The sequence below is a fragment of the Dipodomys spectabilis genome, unplaced genomic scaffold (genome assembly GCF_019054845.1).
Source record: "Dipodomys spectabilis isolate Male_0828 unplaced genomic scaffold, ASM1905484v1 ptg000125l, whole genome shotgun sequence".
NCBI classification, from domain to species: Eukaryota; Metazoa; Chordata; class Mammalia; order Rodentia; family Heteromyidae; genus Dipodomys; species Dipodomys spectabilis.
The window spans coordinates 12,368,051-12,389,781 of record NW_024870802.1 but is presented as its reverse complement, the minus strand read 5'-3'; the positions used below and the strand labels follow the sequence as shown (position 1 = coordinate 12,389,781).

Below are 21,731 nucleotides of genomic sequence, written 5' to 3'. Positions count from 1 at the left end.
ACAGCAGAGTTCACTGTATGTTGTAGGTCAACGTTTGTTAGCAACAGGACATCAGAGCAGGACAGTCTTAGGAAGCCAGTCTGAAGACCTCTGTGTTCCAAATCTCTATTATCAATTTACATTTCAAATAACAGAATCTTGTACATAACTTCTCATCCTGGGTTTTAAGGATATCAACAAGGTTATGTGGGCTTCAAGAATTCCCAAGGTCACTGATAAACGGGTAGTTCTTTACCCCAAGCAAGATCTTTGCACTAAGTCCACTGGTGGGTTCCATTTATGTTCCTGATCTCAGAATCGGGGAGTTAGAATCACCTCTATTGGGGTGGTTCTCTCAACAGTCCAGAGGGGTTGGCGCTGGGTAACTTCACTGGGATTGAGCAGTATTCTGAAGCTCCCGGGGGCGCAGCCCGCCGAAGGTCGTCGGTTTGTTGGTGAAGGGGTGCCACTGACCCTGGATGCTAGGGTTGTCTGTGTGGAAGGGCTTGCGGATGCGGATTATGTCCAAACCCGACTGGTTCGCCAACTTCTGCACCAGCGCGGTGATCTCCTCCACCGACTTGCAGTTTAGGCTTTCCTCCCGCACGGACCCATTAACTGTGGCCATGGGGAGGTGGGAGAAAAGAGGTAGGTCGGGTGGGATCAGGTGTCAGCAGTTGGTGGGTTAAGCCCGGATCCCGCCCTCCGGCCCTAGCCCGGCCCACTCACGGTATTCGGCCACTACTCGGGGCACTTGGCACGGCCGCGGGTTCACGTAGATCACGATCCCTGGGTTCCGTCGGGCGAAGTCGGCCACCTCCTGTTCCACGAACTCCCTGAGGGACCCAGGAAGGGTGAGCAGGGTGAAGTCCGGAGCGAGGAATGCCGGGAGTGGCGTGATTCCTCCCAACCCACCTGGGCTCACCTGGCGCCGCGGGACGAGGGTGCGTCGCGGCTGAGGCTGAAGCTGAGGCGCTGCAGCTGCTGCACGTAGCGACCAAGCCCGTTGTGGAGGACACTGGCCAAGAAACGGCTCGGGGTCCCGCGCGCAGTCATAGCTCCTGACGGGAGTCTCACCGGCAGCGAAGCCGCGGAGAGCGAAGGCGGGACGAATCCGGGACTTCCGGTTCCGGAGACATCCGCGGACCGGAGAGTTTTGCTTCCGAGGTCACAGTTGAGTGGCGCGTGCAGGTGACCCACGTTTCGGGCGAAAAGGGGGAGAGACGCGGGTGGGGGCGCGAGGCTAGGTGTGGAACCCTGGGGCCGCTTGTCGTCGAGCGGAGGGAAGACCCGGGGAGGTGTGACGGGAGTCGGGTTGTGGCTCCCTAACCACGTGGAAGGACTCTGGGCGGCTGGAGCCGCGCGGCGAGGAGGGTCCCTAGTTGGGGCCTAGCGCTGAGAATATGCAGATGGCCGCAGAGATGAGGGCAGCGAGGAGGGTCTGTAGAGGGGTGCGAGAGATGAGGAGATGATTCAGAGAAACCGTGGCGTCCAGGGACCTGGAGAGGGTCCCAGACGTGAGGCAGTGGCCGAATCCATTTAGGACCTGGGGAGTCGTTAGAGCGGGACATCGGTGTGGATGGACAGAGACGTGAAGTAGCAATGTAGAGAGATTGAGAAGGATTCAAGTAGGGTGATGACGGGGGAGAGTTGGAGAGAGTGAGGGCTCTGAAATGCTAGGGTCTGCGCTAATGAAAGCCACCAAAAGCAGGCTTTCGCAGTAGGGATGTGGGTCCTTTTCAGAGGTGCATCCCCCCTTCGGATTTTGCTGTCCTTGCGAGGGGAGTGGATGGGTCGAAGGGGTTTGCCCCGCAGCTTGGTCCCAGGACCTCCTCGCAGACGATACAGGAAGGAAGCTCTCCCAGCCTTGGAGGTGCCAGTGTTACCTCTAACTACAACCGAAATCCGCCAGTATTTGCGCACACATGGGATCCCCTTCCAGGATGGTCACAGCTGTCTTCGGGCACCCAGTCCCTTTGTGGAATCCTCTGAGGTCAAAGATCAGACTAATACTAATGCTTCCTTCAGCCTCTTCATTGATAAAACCACAGGACGTTTTCTCTGCATGACCAGCCTAGCAGAGGGAAGCTGGGAAGATTTCCAGGCCAGCGTGGAAGGAAGAGGGGACAAGGCCAGGGAGGGGATCCTGCTTACTGAAGGCCCAGAAGCTCAGGACAGTGAGGAGATCCAGAGGATCTGGAATCGAGCAGTACCCCTGGGGGAGCTGCCTGACCCAGAGGAGGCTCAGCTGGCTCGTGTGATGTTTGGCCTCACCAAGGTGACAGACGACACACTCAAACGTTTCAGTGTTCGATATTTGAGACCTACCCGAAGCCTGGTCTTCCCTTGGTTCTCCCCTGGGGGGTTAGGATTAAGAGGCTTGAAGCTACTAGGAGCTGAAGGCCAAGGGGAGAGAGTACGATATGTGGAGACCACTATTCCCCGGCCTGGTGCCTTCCACAACCTGTTTGGATTACCACTGATCAGCCGTCGAGATGTCGAGGTAGTCCTGACAAGTCGTGAACTGGACAGCTTGGCCTTGAGCCAGGCCACAGGGCTTCCTACTCTGGCCCTACCACGAGGAACAGTCTGCCTGCCCCCTGCATTACTCCCTTACCTTGAACAGTTCCGACGTATTGTGTTTTGGCTCGGGGATGACCTCCGGTCCTGGGAAGCTGCCAAATTATTTGCTCGAAAACTGAACCCCAAGAGATGCTCCTTGGTGCGACCTGGGAACCAACAACCGCATCCCCTGGAGGCCCTGAACCAAGGCTTAAGTCTTTCTCGAATTCTTCGGACTGCCCTCCCTGCTTGGCACAAGTCTATTGTATCTTTCCGGCAGCTCCGAGAAGAGGTACTGGGAGAACTGTCGAATGTGGACCAAACAGCTGGCATCCGCTGGAGCCGCTTCCCAGACCTCAATCGTCTCTTGAAGGGGCATCGGAAGGGCGAGCTGACAGTCTTCACAGGTGATCCTTTGGGAAATCACTGCTTGGGGTGAAGGGTCAGGGGACCAGGTACAAAAGCATGGGTTTGGGCTTCTGAGAATGTTGAAAAGAAGGCTTCCCTGACCTGCCTTGGTTCAAGGATCAGACTTTGCTCCTCACCCAGGGCTGTGTTCTTACCTCCTGCAGGGCCAACAGGCAGTGGAAAAACGACGTTCATCAGTGAGTATGCCCTGGATTTGTGTACCCAGGGGGTCAACACACTGTGGGGGAGCTTTGAGATCAGCAACGTGAGACTAGCCCGAGTCATGCTGACCCAGTTTGCTTTGGGACGCCTGGAAGAGCAACTGGACAAATATGAAGAGTGGGCTGACCGCTTTGAGGACCTGCCCCTCTATTTCATGACTTTCCACGGACAGCAGAACATCAGGTGAGATCCTCAGAGCCTAACCAACATTTAGCACCTTTGATTCCCTACCTAGCGCTGGTGGAACTCCTTCTAGGTCTCCTTTAGTAGGCTTTGAGTTTTCAAATAGATGGATTTCAAAGAATGGGAGTTCTCAAAGAATAGCAACTCACCTGGGGGCCACTTGTAATAATAGACTCTCAATTCATTGCCTCTTCCCAGGTCTGTAATAGACACAATGCAACATGCGGTCTATGTCTATGATGTTTGTCATGTGGTCATCGACAACTTGCAATTCATGATGGGTCATGAGCAGCTGTCTACAGACAGGTAACAACTTCCTCTTGTCTAACTTGAACATACTTGTCTTCTCAGGAAGCTGGCCTCTAGCCACATACACTTTATTTTCAAGGCAGGGGAATGGGAACATGATAGCAGGAATTATGGACAGAGACCTGAGTGTAAGTCTTCAGGTTTAGAGTGAGGTTGGAATAGTTTGTGGGGAAATGTAAATTGCTCAAGAGTGTGTGCATGTTCCTGTCCTACCTGTCCAATAACCTCTTTTCATTGTTTGGGGATAGGATTGCAGCTCAAGACTACATTGTGGGGGCCTTTCGGAAATTTGCAACAGACAACAGCTGCCATGTAACACTGGTCATTCACCCCCGGAAGGAAGATGATGACAAGGAACTACAGACAGCATCCATTTTTGGCTCAGCCAAAGTGAGTGGCTTTAAAGAAGGTCAGGCTGGAGAATAGAGGGGGCGGGCAGGTGTGACTGGGGACATTTCTCAGTCAATCTTTTTTTTTTCCATCTGACCGTGGGTCCTGAACTCTGGGCCTGGGCACTGTCCCTCAGTTCTTCAGTTCAAGGCTAGTACTCTACCACTTGAGCCACAGCACCACTTCTGGCTTTTTCTGCTTATGTGGTGCTGAGGAACCGAACCCAGGGGTTCATGCATACAAGGCAAGCACTCTGCCACTGAGCCACCTTCCCAGCCCCTTCTCAGTCAATCTTAAACCATCTTGACTGTCTTGAACAGGCAGGAGGCAGTGCCACTAGAGCTATGACATGAGGATACGTGTGCCCAAAACACAAAGGTTGTTAATAGTTGGTTCTTTACCCTTCAGGATTTATGTCTTCTAGGAGAGGAACAGTGATTGCAAGTCGTTATGATGAGCCAAGAATAGATAGCACAGGTATTTGGGGAGCAAAGGATAAACAGGTCTGAGTTAGTTTGGAACATCTGGGGAGACTTCGCAGAGGAAGTGTCAACAAAGATTACACTGAGGCCTGGAGTAGGTGTTAGCTAAATAAATAGGAGGGACTTTTAAGCTGAAGGACCAGCCCAAGCCTGAAATTTCCAATGGCACACTGGGTGCCTATTACATGCCAGGTCTGGGCTGGGCAAAGAAATTCAGGTTGAGGAGCACAAACTGTGTCATAATTAAATGGACACGAAGCTAGGAAAGAATAATGTAGAAGTGGAAAAATGGTAGTACTTTAAGACCATCAAGAATGGTCCCTAACCGGGCGCCGGTGGCTCATGCCTGTAACCCTAGCTTCTCAGGAGTCTGAGATCTGAGGATCTCGGTTCAAAGCCAGCCTGGAGAGGAAAGTCCGAGAGACTCTTATCTCCAATAAACCACCAAAAAACTGGAAGTGGCGCTGTGGCTCAAGTGGTAGAATGCTCGCCTTGAGCTGAAGAGCTGAGGGACAGTGCCCAGGCCCAGAGTTCAAGCCCTACAACCAAGAAAAAAAGAAAAGAAAAAAATTAGATATGGTGGCATATGCCTGTCATCCTGTCTACTCATGATTTGGTAGGTAGGAAGATCTCAGTCTAAGGCTGGCCTCAAGCAAAAGCAGAAACCCCATCTAGAAAATAAAACAGAAGCAAGAAAGGCTAGAGGTATGGCTTAAGTCGTAGAACACTTAAACGCTGTCCCTAAGTTCAAATTCCTATTGTCCCCAACCTGCCTTCCCCCTCCAAAAAAAGAAGGCCTCTCTAAAACCAGTCATTGTGGCCCATACTTACAATCCCAGCTAAGCTACTTTGGAAATGGAAACAGGAGGGTCTAGAGTTTGCAGCCAACCTGGGCAAAGTTAGCAAAAATATGGTAGAAATGAAAGGGAAGCAGGTACAGTGGCTCATGCCTATAGTCGTAGTTCCTCAGGAGATTTGAGGTTAGAAACCAGCTTGGACAAAAGTTCACAAGACCTCATGTCAACCAATGAAAGTCAAATGTGGCCTTACATGGTTAACATCCCAGTTATATAGGAAACAATCTAGGGTCCAGGGACTCATGTCTGTAATCCTAGCTACTCAGGAGGCTGAAGAATATGGTTGGAAGCCAATAATTAGAAAAGTTTGTGAGACTCTTACCTCCAGGTAACAAGCGGAGCCAGAATAGAGAGGTAGGTTGGTGGCTTAAGCAAAAAAGGCAAGTGAGAGCATGAGGCCCTAAGTTCAAGCCCCAGTACTGGCATACAACAAAACACCAAGTTACGTAGGAAGCATAAATAGGAGAATCACAATAAGAAAAAACAATTTCAAAATAGCAAACCCATAGGGCTAAGGATGTGGCTAAGGATGTGATGAGATTTTTGTCTAACAAGCCAAGGCCCTGGATTTAATCCCTAATACAACAAAAAAGGAAAAACAACTGAAAACAAAAGACCTGGGCTGGGAAGGTGGCTCAGTGGTAGAGCGCTTGCCTTGCATGCATGAGGCTCTGGGTTCAATTCCTTAGCACCACATAAGCAAAAAAGCCGGAAGTGGCGCTGTGGCTCCAGTTGTAGAGCGCTAGCCTTGAGCTGAAGAGCTGAGGGACAGCGCCCAGGCCCAGAGTTCAGGCCCCACGACCGGACCCCAAAAAAAACCCAAAAAACAAAAGACCTCTCTTATGAAGTGTGACATTTAGATAGGCCTGTAAAGCACCTATGTTGAGTGTGGTAGCCCAGTATAGAGAAGAGATGTTGCAAGCAAAGAGCAATATAGACAAAGTCTGAAGCAGTAGCAGACTTATTGTCATGGACCTGGGAGATGAGTGGCCCTAGCATAGTTTGTAGTTAATTATTCAAAGAGGCTGGTGGAAGGGTAGTGCTTTCCCTCTCCCTGTTCTTGCCAGTGACGGGGTAGTGCTTTCCCTCTCCCTGTATTTGCCACTCCCCTATGTACTCACAGCCTTCCTTTCTACGGCTTTGATCATATTGCTTCTTCCTTTCTTCTTCCTTCTGTCCCCTTCCCCTTATCCCTTAGGCAAGCCAAGAAGCTGACAATGTTCTGATTCTGCAGGACAGGAAGCTGGTAACTGGGCCGGGTAAACGGTATCTGCAGGTATCCAAGAACCGTTTTGATGGAGATGTAGGTGTCTTCTCACTTGAATTCAACAAGACCTCGCTTACCTTCTCTGTCCCACCAAAGAGCAAGGCACGACTGAAGAAGATCAAGGATGATAATGGACTTGTGGCCAAAAAGCCCTCTTCTGGAAAAAAAGGTTCTGGGTCCCAGAACTCTGAAACTGGTTCAGTCCAGGACACGAACTCCCACCAGCCAGATAACTCTTAAGTTTTCAAGTTAGTGCAGAACTGCTCACTGAAATGAGCCTGATGGGACAGGCTAGGGCACAGACTTTTTGGCCCTTTGCTAGAGCTCTTTTTTCATGTAGTTCTCAACTGTGGGTCCTTCTCAGTCTAGTGCAGAGTTCTGTAATGAGAAAATTCAATTTAGCAGCTATTTGAGGACCTACTGTGTGCCTGGCTTTGTTTGAAGTTTGGTATATCAGCACTGCAAAGACAGGTAAGGTCTGTATCCACAGAACCCAGATCATGGTAGAAGAGACAAGTCAAAGAACAAATATAGTTTTAGTAATAAAGCCTATAAAGAAAAGTGTCAGAAGCCGGACATTGATAGCTTATGCCTGTAATCCTAGCTATTTATGTGGCTAAGATCTGAGTTTACAGCCAGCCTGGGCAGGAAAGTCCAAGAGACTCTTATCTCCAATTAAATACCAAACAATCCAGAATTGAAGGTGTGGCTTAAATAGTAGAGCACTAGCCCAGGGACAGCTTACAGGCTCTGAGTTCAAGCCCCAGGACATACACCAAAAAAGACAAGTGTTGGTTGTTGGTTATCTCATGCTACTCTGGAGGCTAAGATCAGAACAAGTTGAGTGGTAGAGTGCCAGCCATGAGCAAGCAAGAACACAAAGCACTGACCAAAAGTAAAACTGTAATGTGGTAAGAGTGCTTACAGGCTTGTTTATATAGTCTGAAAAGGTGTTTCGGAACAGAGGGCATGTGACATGTAGGAACAAGCATGTAAGCATCTGGAGAAAGGGATCCAGGCAGAGAGCAAAGTACAGAGCCCTGAGATGGCAGTGAGCAAGGCACACTTGAAATTCCTGAAGTTGGAGTTTAAATAGGGGACTTGTTGAAATTCCAGGCTTTAGGCTTTTGGAGCTAAAGGGTAACATGGTGGGTACCAAGTCTTTTCTGCTCTCCACTTTTGTAGAGCCTGCTGGCATTGGTGCTTAGCTGTGTAATACTGCTGGCCGTAGAGCCATGGAAAAGCCCAAAGGTGCCTGCCACTTGGACAGTGGTTCCATATATGCTGTCTCAAACAGCTGGAGTTGACTTTTTATAAATACAGCCATTTCTAATTTTAGTTAAAAAAAAAAAAATTGCTTTTTGTGTGTGTGTGTTCTTTCTTATGTGTCCACCAGGTGTCTCCCCAGTCTATAACTGGATTTCCACACCGAATTGGGAGTGGATGGGTCCCTCCCCCACTTCCAGGCCTTTGAGCCTTGAGGTATAATTTCACATCCTACCTTCCTTTCATATCTTTCCTTGCCTAGGAGAGATGGGGGTGTGCTAACTGTATGTTTTTTTCTTTATACAGGGGCCGGCCTTAAACTCTAGATCCTTTTGCCTCTTCCTAAATGCTACTACTACATGTATACCATAATGCCCTGCAAGACTCAACTTATTCTTATCTGTACTCCCATCCATTTCCCTCTAGTACCCTCTTCCACGGTTCTCTTTAATATACGCCAGAACTCCTGGGGATTTGTTAAGAAAATTAATAAACCAAGCTGGTGCACATGGTTGTAGGATGAAGAGTCTGAAGCCAGCCCAGACTACTGCAAGACTTGTTTCAAAAATGAGGGGTGGGGAGGGCCAGAGATGTGGCTCAAATGATAGAGGATCTGCCTAGCAAGTATGAGGTCCTGACTTTGAACCCCAGTACCATCAGTAAAAAAGAAAAATACAGAGCCCAACTCCATTTCTGATCCTCTCCTGTCCTGCATATACTTCTAGTTCCAGAATTTGAGGAAGGATCTAGAAGTCTTCATTTTATTTCATTTTTATTTTCGGGTCCGGTCATGGAGCCTGAACTCTGGGCCTGGGCGCTGTCTCTCAGCTCTTCAGCTCAAGGCTAGCACGCTACCACTTGAGCCATAGTACCACTTACGGCTTTTTTCTTTCTGCTTATGTGGTGCTGAGGAATCGAACCCAGGGCCTCATGCATGCAAGGCAAGCGCTCTACCACTGAGCCACCTTCCCAGCCCGCTAAGTCTTCATTTTAATAAACGCTAGGAAGTGAAAAAAGATGACCTGCAGGGCTGGGAATATGGCTTAGTAGTAGAGTGCTTGCCTAGCATGCATGAAGCCCTGGGTTCAATTCCTCAGTATCATATACACAAGCTGGAAGTGGTGCTGTGGCTCAGGTGGCAGAGTGTTTGCCTTGAGCAAAAGAGCTCAGAGACAGTGCCCACAACCAGAGTTCAAGCCCTAGGACTGGCCAAAAAACAAAAAGAAAAGACCTGCAGATCATGTCAATTATTTTCAAATGATGACTTTGATTTCTTCTGATATTTTAGTCCCAACTTCAACATAAATGGAGAAGAGACTAGTGCTTGAAGAATCCTTTTGTTCTGGTAAAGATGAACGTTTACTGCTCTCTAGAAAGGTGGAAAGGTCTGGAGTCTTTTGAAAAGTATAGCCACACATATCTTCTTAGACCTTGTAGCCAAGCTGCTGCAAAGCTGTTCTTGGGTAAGAACCTGGGGTGGGGGTAGTTCCTCCAGGGCCTGCTTTCTTGGGGGTCTCTCCCAGACTGGCTGGAGCCAGGCCTGTCTAATTCCCACAGTAATCATTGCCAGCCGTTGGCTGTTTCTAGGCCTCATCCAGCATCTGTAATGTGGAAGTCAGCCATTCCTTCCAGATGCACACCACCAGATTAGTCTTACCTTTAAGAACATGAATTTCACATTCCTCCTAGAATGATGTGTTTGCAGAAAGCCTGTTAGGAGTTTCCAGTAGGGAGACCTGGTGAGGTTCTAAATCAGAGAGAGAACCAGTCTTGCTTCTCCTCTCTGGTAGACCCTCCCCCACCTCCAATGGCATGCTTCAGAATGGTGAGGAGAAGCTAACAGCCCTGTTCCCTGCTCACTACACAAATACATTCCACTCCATACCTGCTTTAAACTCCCAGCATTAAGATTAGTCCAAAGTGTGTTCAGGAATCCCAAGAACTTAGAAGGTAGACTGGAGGAAATCCCTAGATTCTGCATAAGGACTCTGGGAGCCACTGTTGATGTACCCAGCTAATGGCTTGAAACAAGAGTATAGGATTGATAATTGTGTTCAAATGGTAAAGAACCTACAATCCTTAAGAATCATTAACTCCCATTTTCTGCATGGAACACAGGAAATGTTTCTTTTCTCCATTTTCCCCAACTTTAACCCTGTTGTACTAAAATCCTTCGTTAAAAAAATCTTGAGAGCTCAGGAAGGGCCTGGCCAAGCAGGGTAGGATTGCATCTGCAAGCCTGTCCTCAAGGCTGACAATGCGTGTGTCATACATTGTTGTAAGGGGCGTCATACATTGTTGTAAGGGGCAGCTTTGGTCCTCCAGAAGCTTCCTCTACATCGGATGGATTTGAGAAGACACTAAACTCACCAGTCTCCTGCAGCCCAAGGACTCAGGCTGCAAATATGGCCCACATACCTGACTTGGGCCTTCCCAAGGCTGCCTGAAGTGCCAGAGGGAGGGTGAGCCCTTGGTACCTCCTTGAAGTACAAACCAACTTCCTGTTTGTGCTTGTGGGTGGGACTTTTTATGAGTCTAAAGAAGCCTAGCCATGCCCTGTGGGGGGCCAGGACTAGCAGCCAGCTCACGTGGGTGGTATACACCTACATAAGAAGGGGGAGGTACTGGTTCTGCTTGGGCAAACTGAAGCCCAAATCTTCTTTGGGAGTTGCGGGGGTGGGGAGGGGGACTGTTTTGGTGAAGTTAGAGCCCTAATTGTCTGCTCCTAGGGGTTTTCCCTGTCTTTCTTGGAGGAGAACCGGATTGGTCTCCTCGCCGCGGAGAAAAGGGTGGCGGAGTCGAGTCCTAGAGCTGCTCAGGGGAGCTGGTAGCTTAGCTTTCGGCCACGTGCCGCGCGCCCCTTCCCTAGTCGAAAGGCAAGTCCGACGAGCTGTGAAGTCAAAGGGCAGCCTCGGTGTCGAGCTACTTTGGAGCTGGGTACTCAGCCGGCTCGGCATTGGGAGTGTTGGGCGCAGACCACTCCCCTCCCCGGGCTGGGGGCGCGGTCTCGGCTGCCCCGCCCCGCTGCACCGAGTCGGGCCGGGCTGGCGCTGGGAGTCGGGAGCCGGGAACCGCCGGGGCGCCGGAGTTTTCGCGGAGAGAAAGTGAGCGCGCTGGAGCGGGACCCTGGCCGGGGCGCGGCGGCACTGGGTGAGTGTGTGAGTGGGGGGCCTGACCGGAGTGCAGAAACTTGCCTTTCGGAAATCCCCGTTCCGGGCCAACTTTTCGTGTCTGGAGAAGCTGGGGGTTGGAGCGAGGAGGGAGTCCCCACTTGGTGGAGCGCAGCGGGGAGGCTGAACAGCCCAGCGACCGGAGAAACTTGTACGGCTAGACCGCCATGCACGCGTGCACTGTGCCCCTCGCACGCCTTTGGGACCCACGTGCTCTAGAAAAAGACGCGCTTCGTGAGGGACCCCCACCCTCCCAGCTGCAGGGTCCCCGGGCGCGCAGCCCCCGGCGGGCTGGGCTCCGGGAGGCCACCCCGTGACTGCCGGCCGGGGCGGGCCGGGTGGGACGCGTCTCCGGTTCCTACTTCCCGGCTGCCTGCTTGCAGGTGTAGACCAAGAGGTAAACAGAGGCGCAGGGCACGTGATTGGTCTGTAGTTTGGTGAACTGTGGGATCCCAATCCCATCACAGGTCAGGGAACCCCGTTCCCAGGCCAGGACGAATGTGCTTGGTCCGGTGCAGGGCTGTATTCCATTTTAAGCCTGAAGCAGTGTTAAAACTCTCCCAGGAATGGGAACACTACGCCTCCTGGAGCCGGAGTGGCTAGAGAGGCCCAGAGACTGTTGGGCTGGGGTGAGGCTTCTTGTGCTCCTTGTCTTCCAGCTCCGGAGCCCTCTTACTTGAAGGTATTTGGAGGGAGGCCTCTGATAGCAGTAGACAGCTGCCCCTATCCCTCGCCCCCAGCATAGGGAGCAGCTGCCTTTGAATCCCCTTCCTGCCACCAGCCACCTCCATCCCTGGCAGGACCAGGAGCTCCTCCTCCCAGCGTAGCACCAGGAGCCCACCAATGTAAGAGGGGCCCTCTCCCCTCCCCAAAGGGAATACATAAGAGTAAATACTCCCCAGTAACCGAGGGGGTCAAGGAAGATTACCCGCCCCCCCCCCCCATGAGGGAGCTGTAGCCCAGCCTCTCTTCTAGTCTCACCCCGCCCCCATTCCTGTCCCCTCCCCCTCCCCATGCTGAGCCCAGCTGCTGCTGGAGCTTCTGGGCCGGCTGCCAGAAAGGGGAGGAGGCTTTTGGTGCCCTAGGAGGCAGAGATCAGGGCAAGGCCAGAGATGGGGGTCTCCACTGGGGAGAGAGATTCTGTCTGCCCTTGTGAGGCTGAGGGTCTGGAATTGAGCCTGAGTGTGGCTGGGCTATGTTTCCCTTTCCAGGGAAAAAGAAAGAAAAACAACCCTTTCCATAGAGCTAAAAATAGAGCTGAGAGCCGGCCAGGCTGTGGCCTGGAAGGGGGGGGGAATGCTCCTTCCTGGGGCTGAGCCCAGCTCTGGCAGGCCTTGAGCCTCAGGGGGAGGCTACTGGGGAGGGAGGCTGGCCTTGCCCAGGGGTACAGGCATTAGCTGACCTGACCAGGTCACTGAAAATCTCTCAGGGAAAATGTGATAATTTGTGAAATGTGTGTGTGTGTGTGGGGGGGGGGGTTACCTATGAGGCAGTGTTTGAAAAGAGGGCTGAGACTTGCCTATTTAAAATGGTTTTTAAAGACCTAACAGTTGTGAAAGAGGGCACAACAGGCGTGCACCAGCGAGTGACTGTGAGATTTGGCCTAGGAGATTACAGAATGAAGGAACTTGGAATCACGTGACGGATGAGACTGATTGTGGCTGCCTTGAGACAGAATGTGGGAAAGGTCGAGTGGGTGTTAAGATTGTGCTGTTTTCGAGAGGGTTGGAATATTTGTGATTCTGGGAAAGACAATGGGATGCTGTCTGCTGTGTAGGTTTGGACTGTAGGTTTGGACCACTCACCCGAGATTGTTGGGGTGATGCTCCTCTCTGAGCACTGACCTCTCTTCTAGCAGATGACTGGGAGGTCAGGCTGGGGAGATCTGAGGCGATCCAAGGACAGGCCTGGGCTTGCGGGCTGAGGGCACCCGGCTTGGAGAGGGATGAGGGTGCCCGGAGTGGTAAAGGGGGTGTGGGGGGGGGAGCTGATGTGTGGTTCCCGGGACCGCCAGGTGGCGCCGCGTGAGCAAACCTAGAGTGCTGCCTCCAAGCCTGGGGGTGGGGCAGGCAGCTACAGCTCCTCGGCCCCGACTTGTGCGGGGTTGCGGGGCGTTGGTAGCCGGAGAGGGGGAAACCGACCCTCGGCCGGTCGCCTCTCTGGACTCGGAGGCTGGAGTGGGTCTGGCCGGGAAGGCTTCGTTTAAAGAAGGGGAGGGGAGGAGCGAGCGCCGCCGCGCCTCGGCCTTTTGTGTTTCAACAATGACCAGCTGCTGCTGGCCCCTGGGCCCCAGCTCGGGCAGAGGGTGACCCGCCCTCGGAGTCCCGATCCGATCCGAGCACCCCGATACATGAGCACCGGGCCTGGCAGGGAAGGGGCCCCGGGCGCCGCCGTGCCAGCCCCCTGCGTGCGCCCGGGCCGACACGCGTGACGTGGGGTGCTTGCGCGTGTCCGCGCCCCGGGGCGGGGACGCCCCGCAGACCCTCCCCCGCGCCGCGCGCGCCGCCCACTCGGGCCGGGCGGGGGCTGGCCGGGGCAGGGGGCACCGCGGAGGCGGGGCCGGGTCGGGCCAGGCCGCGCTCGCTTCCCCCTCGGAGTGTGGCCGCGCGCGGGCTGGAGCGGGCGGCGCGCCTGTGGAACGCTCGGGGCGGCCCAGGGCTGAGCATGGAGCAACGCGGTGGAGGTGAGGGGGCTGGGGCTTGGGGGCGCCTCAACTTTTACACGATGCGGTCCCATAGGGAAGCGGCGTTCCACGAGCCCCCCTGCTTCATGAAAAGGGGGTGGACTCTTGGGGGTCGGGGAAAGTGGGGGGGGGGGGAAGCGGCTTCCTGTTGCGGAATAAGAACTCGTGATTCCAGGCTGGCCTCTGGAGTTTGGGGGAGAGACTTTCCCCAACTCTCCAGTTCCCCACCCTGAGGTCTGTGAGAGTTGGGACCTGGGCCAGGCTCCTTTCTGGCTCTGGCTGAGTCCCCCACTCCCCCTGCCCACCACGGGGGGAGGGGAGGGCTTTCCTGTACCAGAGGGATTCCTCAGGGAGTGCTGGGGAGAGCCAGGGGTTCCCTTTTCCCACAGCCACCAACGCATTCTCAAAATGGAGCCGCTTGCCCCTCCTCTCTCCCGGCTCTTGGAGCAGGAGCCAGAGCCTGGCAGGCTAGGCCTGGCCTTCCAGATGCCTTGTTCTCCAGGCCCAGCTTTATATCCGTCTGAATTTAGGGGCCCTTAGCCGAATTCAGCCACCACGGCTTCTGGGTTTCCCTCTGGCTCCTCCTGCCTGAGCTTCCAGGCCTCTCTTTGTCTCTTGTCTTTGGGTTCCTGTCTTTCCGAGAGTCTTGTCTGCAGCTGCCCTTTTCCATTTGGCTCTCACTTTCTGTGCTCTCTAAAGTGCGTAAGAGTACCCAAGAATGCCAGCCCCTTCCCTTGTTTGCCCCATGCCCTGGAGTAGTGTTCCCTATCAGCTTTATTCAGAGCCAGGACCCCTTATGGAGGCCTGGGTACCCTACCCCAGGTCCCAGCAACTCCTCCCTCAGTCTGGATCTGCTTTTCTCAAGTGTCTTTTAACACTTGGGTGGACTGAATGGAAGTACAGGCAAAAAGGGGAACAGATGGGGCTCACCTACCCATCCCCCAGAGTAAAAAAAGCCAGCCTTCCACTCACCCAGGTGGCCTTGTATGCCTCTCAGCCCCCCTTCTCCCATAAACATTGTACAGATTCCTCTGTACATATTTGCACACACCTTCTGTTCACACACTGTGTAAGATATACATATCAGAGTTTACACATAAACTCACGTGCATGAATTTACTGTTACATCCACACTTTTTTTCCTTCTTTTTTTTTTGGGTCCGGTCGTTGTTATATCCACACTTTTTTTCCTTTTTTCTTTATTTTCTTTTTTTTTTTTGGGGGTCCGGTTGTGGGGCCTGAACTCTGGGCCTGGGCACTGTCCCTCAGCTCTTCAGCTCAAGGCTAGCGCTCTACCACTTGAGCCACAGCGCCACTTCCGGCTTTTTTCTTTTTGCTTATGTGGTGCTGAGGAATCGAACCCAGGGCCTCATGCATGCAAGGCAAGTGCTCTACCCCTGAGCCACCTTCCCAGCCCCTCTTTCTTTCTTCCTTTTTTTTTTTTGTTGGTTGTGGGGCTTGAACTCTGGGCCTGGGTGCTGTCCCTCACCTCTTCAGCTCAAGGCTAGCACTCCAGCCACAGAACCACTTCCTGTTTTCTGGTGGTTTATTGGAGATAAGAGTCTCATGGGCTTTCCTATCCCGGCTGACTTTGAATGGCAATCCTCAGATCTCAGCCTCCTGAGTACTCAGCTAGGATTATAGGCATGAGCCACCAGTACCTGACTCACATTTTTTTTTTTTTAGTCATGGTCACCATCACACACAACAAATGTACTTAGAACATACATATCTAGAATTTTGTCATACTTTTTAAAAGCGATTGCTCCTTTACACATGGTCTTGTAAAATCTACACATCAGAATTCATATGTATGTGTGTATGAATGTACTGGCACTTCTATCCCAACATGCATACACTCCCTCACCAGACTTACACACACATTTTCATGTACATGCACAGTGTTCATTTTCAGGCTTCTGTGCATATACTCACAAAAGTATGTAAATGTACACAGTCCACTCCCATGAAATTCTCTGTCCACTTCTTGGCCCTTTCTCTGCATGATGACTTCAGCAGATGCCTAAGTCCTGGTCATCAGCTGCCTCAGAACTGGGAGGGAGTTCCGGGTGGAGGCCTGCTGTCCCCTTCCAGGAAGGCGCAAGGCCAGGGGAGGAGGAGCCCTCTTGTCTGAGATCCAAGCCAGTGAGATCTTGGAGCAGCTGCTGAGGTGGTGGTGGGCTCCTGCCTGCATCCCTTAGGGGCTACTCTGGGAAGCAGCCTTGCAGGATGGTTTTACTGGAGGTCAGTAGCAGGTCAGGGCCTGTGCAGGCTCCTGCAGACCCAACTGATTGGGTGGGCAAAGCCAGGAATTGTCATGGAAACAAGCAGAAGCCTGCATCCTCTGAGAGAATGGAGACCCCCAAGGGCACTTAGGGGCTCCTTAAGAGCTGCGGGGTTCTTGTTGGGCCAGCTCCAGCCTTGCCGCCTCTCTGTCTGGGAGAAACTGAGGCCTAGAAATTGGAGACAGAGCACTGCCTGACCTTGGCTCTTTGTTCCCTAATTACCATCTGAGTTGGTGATTGCATCCCTAACATTACTTCTGCCCACCTGGACTGCCCTGTAATGAGGCTACCTGTCCCAAAAGAGTAGGGACCTGTGCTGGGAACCTGTAGCTAGGGCTCCCTGCCTAACCTGAGTCCTGACCTCTGTTGAGGGTGCAAGTTTGGGCTTGGGTCTGGGTCTCCACTGCCAAGTTGCCTTGAATAACTACCCAGGCTGCCATACCCTTATTACCTCTGCTTGGTGGAGTCAGTCTTCAGCCCTGTGCAGGCCACAACTGGGCAGTGTGGTCTGGGGCCCAGAGAGAATTGAGATTCATGCCAGTCCCCTTGGAGGGGAATTTTTGAGAGAGATTGGGGCTTGTTACTGATGTTGGGGTGTTGGGCCTGGGGACAGGAGAGGTGTTTGTATAGGTGGGACTCTGACAACACTTCCCTCCCTGCTCATAGGTTGCCCCAGAGGCCCCTGGCCAGGCCTGAGCCGCTGCCACCATGGCCATTGTTCACACTCTGCCAGTCCCACTGGAGCCCACTCCTGAGGCTGCCACTGTCCCGCAAGCTCCAGCCATGGGCAGCGTGAGCAGTCTCATCTCGGGCCGGCCCTGCCCGGGGGGACCAGCTCCTTCTCGCCACCACACTGCTCCTGGGCCCACATTCTTCCGCCAGCAGGATGGACTGCTACGGGGTAGCTATGAGGTGCAGGAGCCACTCTGCCCAGCTGTGCCTCCCAGAAAGACTGTCCCTGCCACAAGCTTCACTTACATCAATGAAGACTTTCGGACAGAGTCACCTCCTAGCCCCAGCAGTGACATTGAGGACACCCGAGAGCAGCAGGCACACAATGCCCACCTCCGGGGACCCCCACCCAAGCTCATCCCTGTCTCTGGAAAGCTGGAGAAGGTAAGGCCTGGCCCCTTTTGGGGGACCTAAGTGGAACCAGTTGTCCCCTGGGAAACTGGAATTTGTAAGTTTATATACAGGAAAGATTATGGACTCTAGATTCACCAGCCCTGGGTTCTAATCCCCTATGTACCTCACACTGGCTGTGTGACCTCAGGGAAACCATTTAAACTAAGCCCCCCCCCCCCCACTTTTTTTTTTTTTTGTATATAGTCATAGTAGTAGGCTAGCCTTTGTAGGCTAGTATTGAGAATTAAATAATCACGCTTAGCATAGTACTAGTACCTAGCAAGTACTCAGTAAATATTAGTAGCTTAAATTATTACAACACTGGAGCTTGAAATCAGGGCCTTGAGCTCTCCCTTAGTCTTTTTACTCATCACTCAAGACTAGCACTCTGCTACTTGAACCACCTCTCCACTGCTGGCTTTTGCTGTTTATTAAGAGTCTCCCAGACTTTTCTGCCCTGGCTGCTTTAAACTGCAATCCTCCTGAGTTGCTAAAGTTATATATAATACCAGTTATATATAATCTACAGGGGCTGGGAAGGTGGCTCAGTGGTAGAGCACTTGCCTTGCATGCATGAGGCCCTGGGTTCGATTCCTCAGCACCACATAAGCAAAAAGAAAAAAGCCAGAAGTGGCGCTGTGGCTCAAGTAGTAGAGTGTTATCCTTGAGCTGAAGAGCTGAGGGACAGTGCCCAGGCCCAGAGTTCAGGCCCCACATATATATATAAAATCTACAAGTGTGTGTGTGTGTGTGTGTGTGTGTGTGTGTGCGCGCGCGTGTGTGCGTGTGTGCGTGCATGCCTGCTGTTCCTGGGACTTGTTACTGGACACTGTCCCTTAGTGTTTTTTATACAAGGCTAGGACTCTTAACACTTCAGCCACAGCTCTACTTCTGGCTTTTTGATGGTTTGTTTGTTTTTTTTTTTTTTTGGGTCCGGTTGTGGGGCCTGAACTCTGGGCCTGGGTGCTGTCCCTCAGCTCTTCAGCTCCAGGCTAGCGCACTACCACTTGAGCCACAGCGCCACTTCCGGCTTTTTTTCTTTTTGCTTATGTGGTGCTGAGGAATCGAACCCAGGGCCTCTCTACCACTGAGCCAACTTCCCAGCCCCTGGCTTTTTGATGGTTAATTGAAGATAAGAGTCTCACAACAAGTAGTTCTGTCCAGGCTGGCTTTGAACCATTATCCTTAGATCAGCCTCCTGATTAGTTAGGATTACAGGTGTGAGCCACCAGTGCCCAGCTAGCCTGCAGCTTTTAACTTTAGACAAAGTCTTTAAGTTTGCCAAGCCTCCATTTCTTCCTCATGTGTAATTTGGAGATCGTCATAGTATTTTGCTTGTATATGACTGTTGCAATGATTACAAATAGACCTTTTGAATTGTTGGACATAAAATTGAGGAGGCCCTCTGCCAATGATAGCAATTACTTCTGGGGTTGGGGGGGGCGGCGGGCAGGGAATAAGTATGGTGGCTTTGAAAGCAGGTCATTCTCAATGTCGCATGGCACCCTGTTTCAGAACATGGAGAAAATCCTGATTCGCCCAACAGCCTTCAAACCAGTGTTGCCCAAACCTCGAGGGGCACCGACCCTGCCTAGCTTCCTGGGTCCTCGAGCTGCCGGGCTGTCTGGAAGCCAGGGAAGCCTGACACAGCTGTTTGGAGGCCCTGCCTCCTCCTCCTCTTCTTCCTCCTCCTCCTCAGCTGCTGACAAGCCCCTAGCACTGAGTGGCTGGACCAGCGGCTGCCCTTCAGGGACGCTGTCTGACTCTGGCCGAAATTCACTATCCAGCCTGCCCACCTACAGCACGGGGGGTGCTGAGCCAGCCACCAGCTCCCCGGGCATGCACTTCTCCTCCCACGGGCGGGGGGCACTGCCTGGGCCAGCCCGAGGGGCCCCTACTGGGCCATCCCACTCCGACAGTGGCCGCTCCTCCTCCAGCAAGAGCACAGGTTCCTTGGGGGGCCGTGTGCCTGGGGGACTCTTGGGCAGTGGGCCTCGGGCTTCCCCTGATAGTTCCTGTGGGGACCGCTCACCCCCACCGCCACCACCTCCCCCTCCTTCGGATGAAGCCCTTCTGCACTGTGTTCTGGAAGGACAGCTTCGAGACCGGGAGGCAGAGCTACAGCAGCTGCGAGACAGTCTGGATGAGAGCGAGGGTGCCACAGGCCAGGTGCGGTCAGGGGTAGTACTGGGGGCGGGTGAGGCACGGGGAATCATGCAAGGCATTTCTATAGGGGACAGAGCGGGTGGGCAATCACAGTGTGACATCTACCCCCCCCCCCCCCAGCCCCTCAGCTGTGTGCCTTGGTCTGAGAGTATAAAGAGTCAAGCCTAGCATTGCCTTGTACCAGGCTTTTGGGGCTCAAGGAAGTTATCTAACCTTACTGATTTTTTCTGGTTCCACTTATGAGGATTAAATCAGGCAAAGGGTATGAAGTGTTCAACATACCATGTAAGTGCCTGACGGTAGCAGGCACTTAGTCACTAGGTTTGTGGATGCTCTCCTTCCCTGAGCCCAGACAGGAGGCCACCAGAGCAATGAGTGTGTGGGGGTAGCCAGGGCTGAGGTTTGTGGGGGTTCTACCTTCTCACCCTAGGAATTCCGGCCAAGGCACTGGCCTCGAGAACGTGAGGACTGCACAGCACAGGCCCAGCAGGCCACACAGAGGGCACAGCGGACTCAGCAGCTGCTGCAGCTGCAAGTGTTCCAGCTGCAGCAGGAGAAGCGGCAATTGCAGGATGATTTTGCACAGCTGCTGCAAGAGCGCGAACAGCTGGAGCGGCGCTGTGCTACCTTTGAGCGAGAGCAGCGAGAGCTTGGGCCACGGCTAGAGGAGACCAAGTGGGAGGTGAGCTGGACTGTGGGAGGGAGGCAGGCAGGAGAGTCACTCCGAGACACACTGAACAAGCTTCCTCAGAGGCTTTATCCTTCCTCGTCTCTGAGATGAGCCCCTCTGACCTCCTATCTGGATGAGGGTCTCCTTACATCCTGTGTTAGGTCTTGTAATGTGAACCCAGGCAGACTGACTCACACCCAAGACACTCGTGCCTCTTACTTAGACACATGGACACTACCTTAATTGCGCCCCCTCCCACAACACCTGCCCCACTCATCCCCAGAGCCACGTGGTATTCTTCCCCAGGATTTCAGGATTCTTTGATAAGACCAGCTCTGAAAGAAAAAGGTCCAGTTCTGTGTTCTCTTTTTTTTTAATATTCGTTCATTCATTTTGTATTGGTATTGGGGCTTGAACTCGGGGCCTAGATGTTGTACCTTAATCTTTTGTTGCTGTTGTTGTTGTTTAAAGTTGGCAGTCTACCACATGAGCCACAGCTCCACTTCCAGTTGGTTAATTGGAGGTAAGAGGCTCATGGACTTTCCTGCCTAGCCTGGCTTCAAACTGTGATCCTCAGATCTCAGCCTCTTGAATAGCCAGGACTACAGGCTACTGGCTGTATGACTAGATCTGTCACTAGGGTTACGCACCTCCATTTGCATCTCTCTAAAGTGAGGATAATGATTGCCATTCTTCTGCTTAGCGTGATGCCCAAGGCTCAGCCTGCCAGAGAACTCTTCTCACCATCCTTCCTAACCATCTCTCATCCCCAGGTATGCCAGAAGTCAGGTGAAATCTCTCTACTGAAGCAGCAGCTGAAGGAGTCTCAGGCAGAGCTGGTTCAGAAGGGCAGCGAGCTGGTGGCTCTGCGGGTAGCACTGCGGGAGGCCCGGGCTGCCCTGCGTGTCAGTGAGGGCAGGGCCAGGGGCCTGCAGGAGGCAGCCCGAGCCCGGGAGCTCGAGCTGGAGACCTGTTCCCAGGAGCTACAGCGGCACCGCCAGGAGGCTGAGCGACTTAGGGAGAAAGCTGGCCAGTTGGACACAGAGGCAGCCGGGCTCCGGGAGCCTCCTGTGCCACCTGCTGCTGCTGACCCATTCCTCCTGGCAGAGAGTGATGAAGCCAAGGTGCAGCGGGCAGCCGCCGGGGCAGGGGGCAGCCTGAGGGCGCAGGTGGAAAGGCTGCGCACTGAGCTGCAGCGGGAGCGGAGGCGAGGTGAAGAACAGAGGGACAGCTTTGAGGGGGAGCGGATGGCCTGGCAGGCTGAGAAGGAGCAGGTGATCCGGTACCAGAAGCAACTGCAGCACAACTACATCCAGATGTACCGGCGCAACCGGCAGCTGGAACAGGAGCTGCAGCAGCTCAGTCTGGAGTTGGAGGCCCGTGAGCTTGCTGACCTGGGCCTGGCTGAGCCCACCCCCTGCATCTGCCTGGAGGAGATCACTGCCACAGAAATCTAGAGCTTCATCTCCACAAGGAGCACAGCCCAAGAAGGTGGGAGCCATAGGTCCACTCAGGCCCCCACTGAGCATCCTCCAACTTAAGAGTCCCAGAGCCACTCCTCTACCCCCCCCACTCCCCCCCTCTCCCCCCCCCCCCCCGCCCCATGCAGGCCCTTTGGGCCTCTGCCAAGCATTAACGTGGCCCTGTGACTTGGAGAGCCAAGATCACACCCCTTGAAGGCCTGTGCTCATTGCTACCCAGAAGCTC

General features: G+C 53.1%; 3 protein-coding genes across 4 annotated transcripts; 2 read left to right on the top strand and 1 right to left on the bottom strand.

The window, feature by feature from the left end:
- Nucleotides 1–91: 91 nt before the first annotated feature.
- Nucleotides 92–1,054, bottom strand: Mrpl43 (mitochondrial ribosomal protein L43). The gene is made up of 3 exons (XM_042689504.1): nt 905–1,054; nt 709–815; nt 92–597 (listed from the first exon to the last, which is right to left on the bottom strand). The coding sequence occupies exons 1-3, from the start codon at nt 1,033–1,035 to the stop codon at nt 368–370; spliced, it is 468 nt and encodes a 155-aa protein (XP_042545438.1). The 5' UTR covers nt 1,036–1,054; the 3' UTR covers nt 92–367.
- Nucleotides 1,055–1,248: 194 nt separating this feature from the next.
- Twnk (twinkle mtDNA helicase) lies at nt 1,249–6,923 on the top strand. The gene is made up of 5 exons (XM_042689501.1): nt 1,249–2,948; nt 3,114–3,354; nt 3,553–3,660; nt 3,912–4,053; nt 6,591–6,923. The coding sequence occupies exons 1-5, from the start codon at nt 1,706–1,708 to the stop codon at nt 6,897–6,899; spliced, it is 2,043 nt and encodes a 680-aa protein (XP_042545435.1). The 5' UTR covers nt 1,249–1,705; the 3' UTR covers nt 6,900–6,923.
- A 4,029-nt stretch (nt 6,924–10,952) lies between these two features.
- On the top strand, nt 10,953–21,584 carry Lzts2 (leucine zipper tumor suppressor 2). 2 transcript variants are annotated; one of them, XM_042689502.1, is made up of 5 exons: nt 10,953–11,075; nt 16,730–17,179; nt 18,704–19,357; nt 19,785–20,036; nt 20,798–21,584. In XM_042689502.1, exons 2-5 carry the CDS (start codon nt 16,772–16,774, stop codon nt 21,479–21,481), a joined length of 1,998 nt encoding a protein of 665 aa, XP_042545436.1. In that variant the 5' UTR covers nt 10,953–11,075; nt 16,730–16,771; the 3' UTR covers nt 21,482–21,584. The 2 variants fall into 2 exon arrangements, with proteins under 2 accessions (XP_042545436.1, XP_042545437.1); XM_042689503.1 differs by lacking the exon at nt 10,953–11,075 and adding an exon at nt 13,677–13,778.
- The last annotated feature ends 147 nt before the right edge of the window (nt 21,585–21,731 follow it).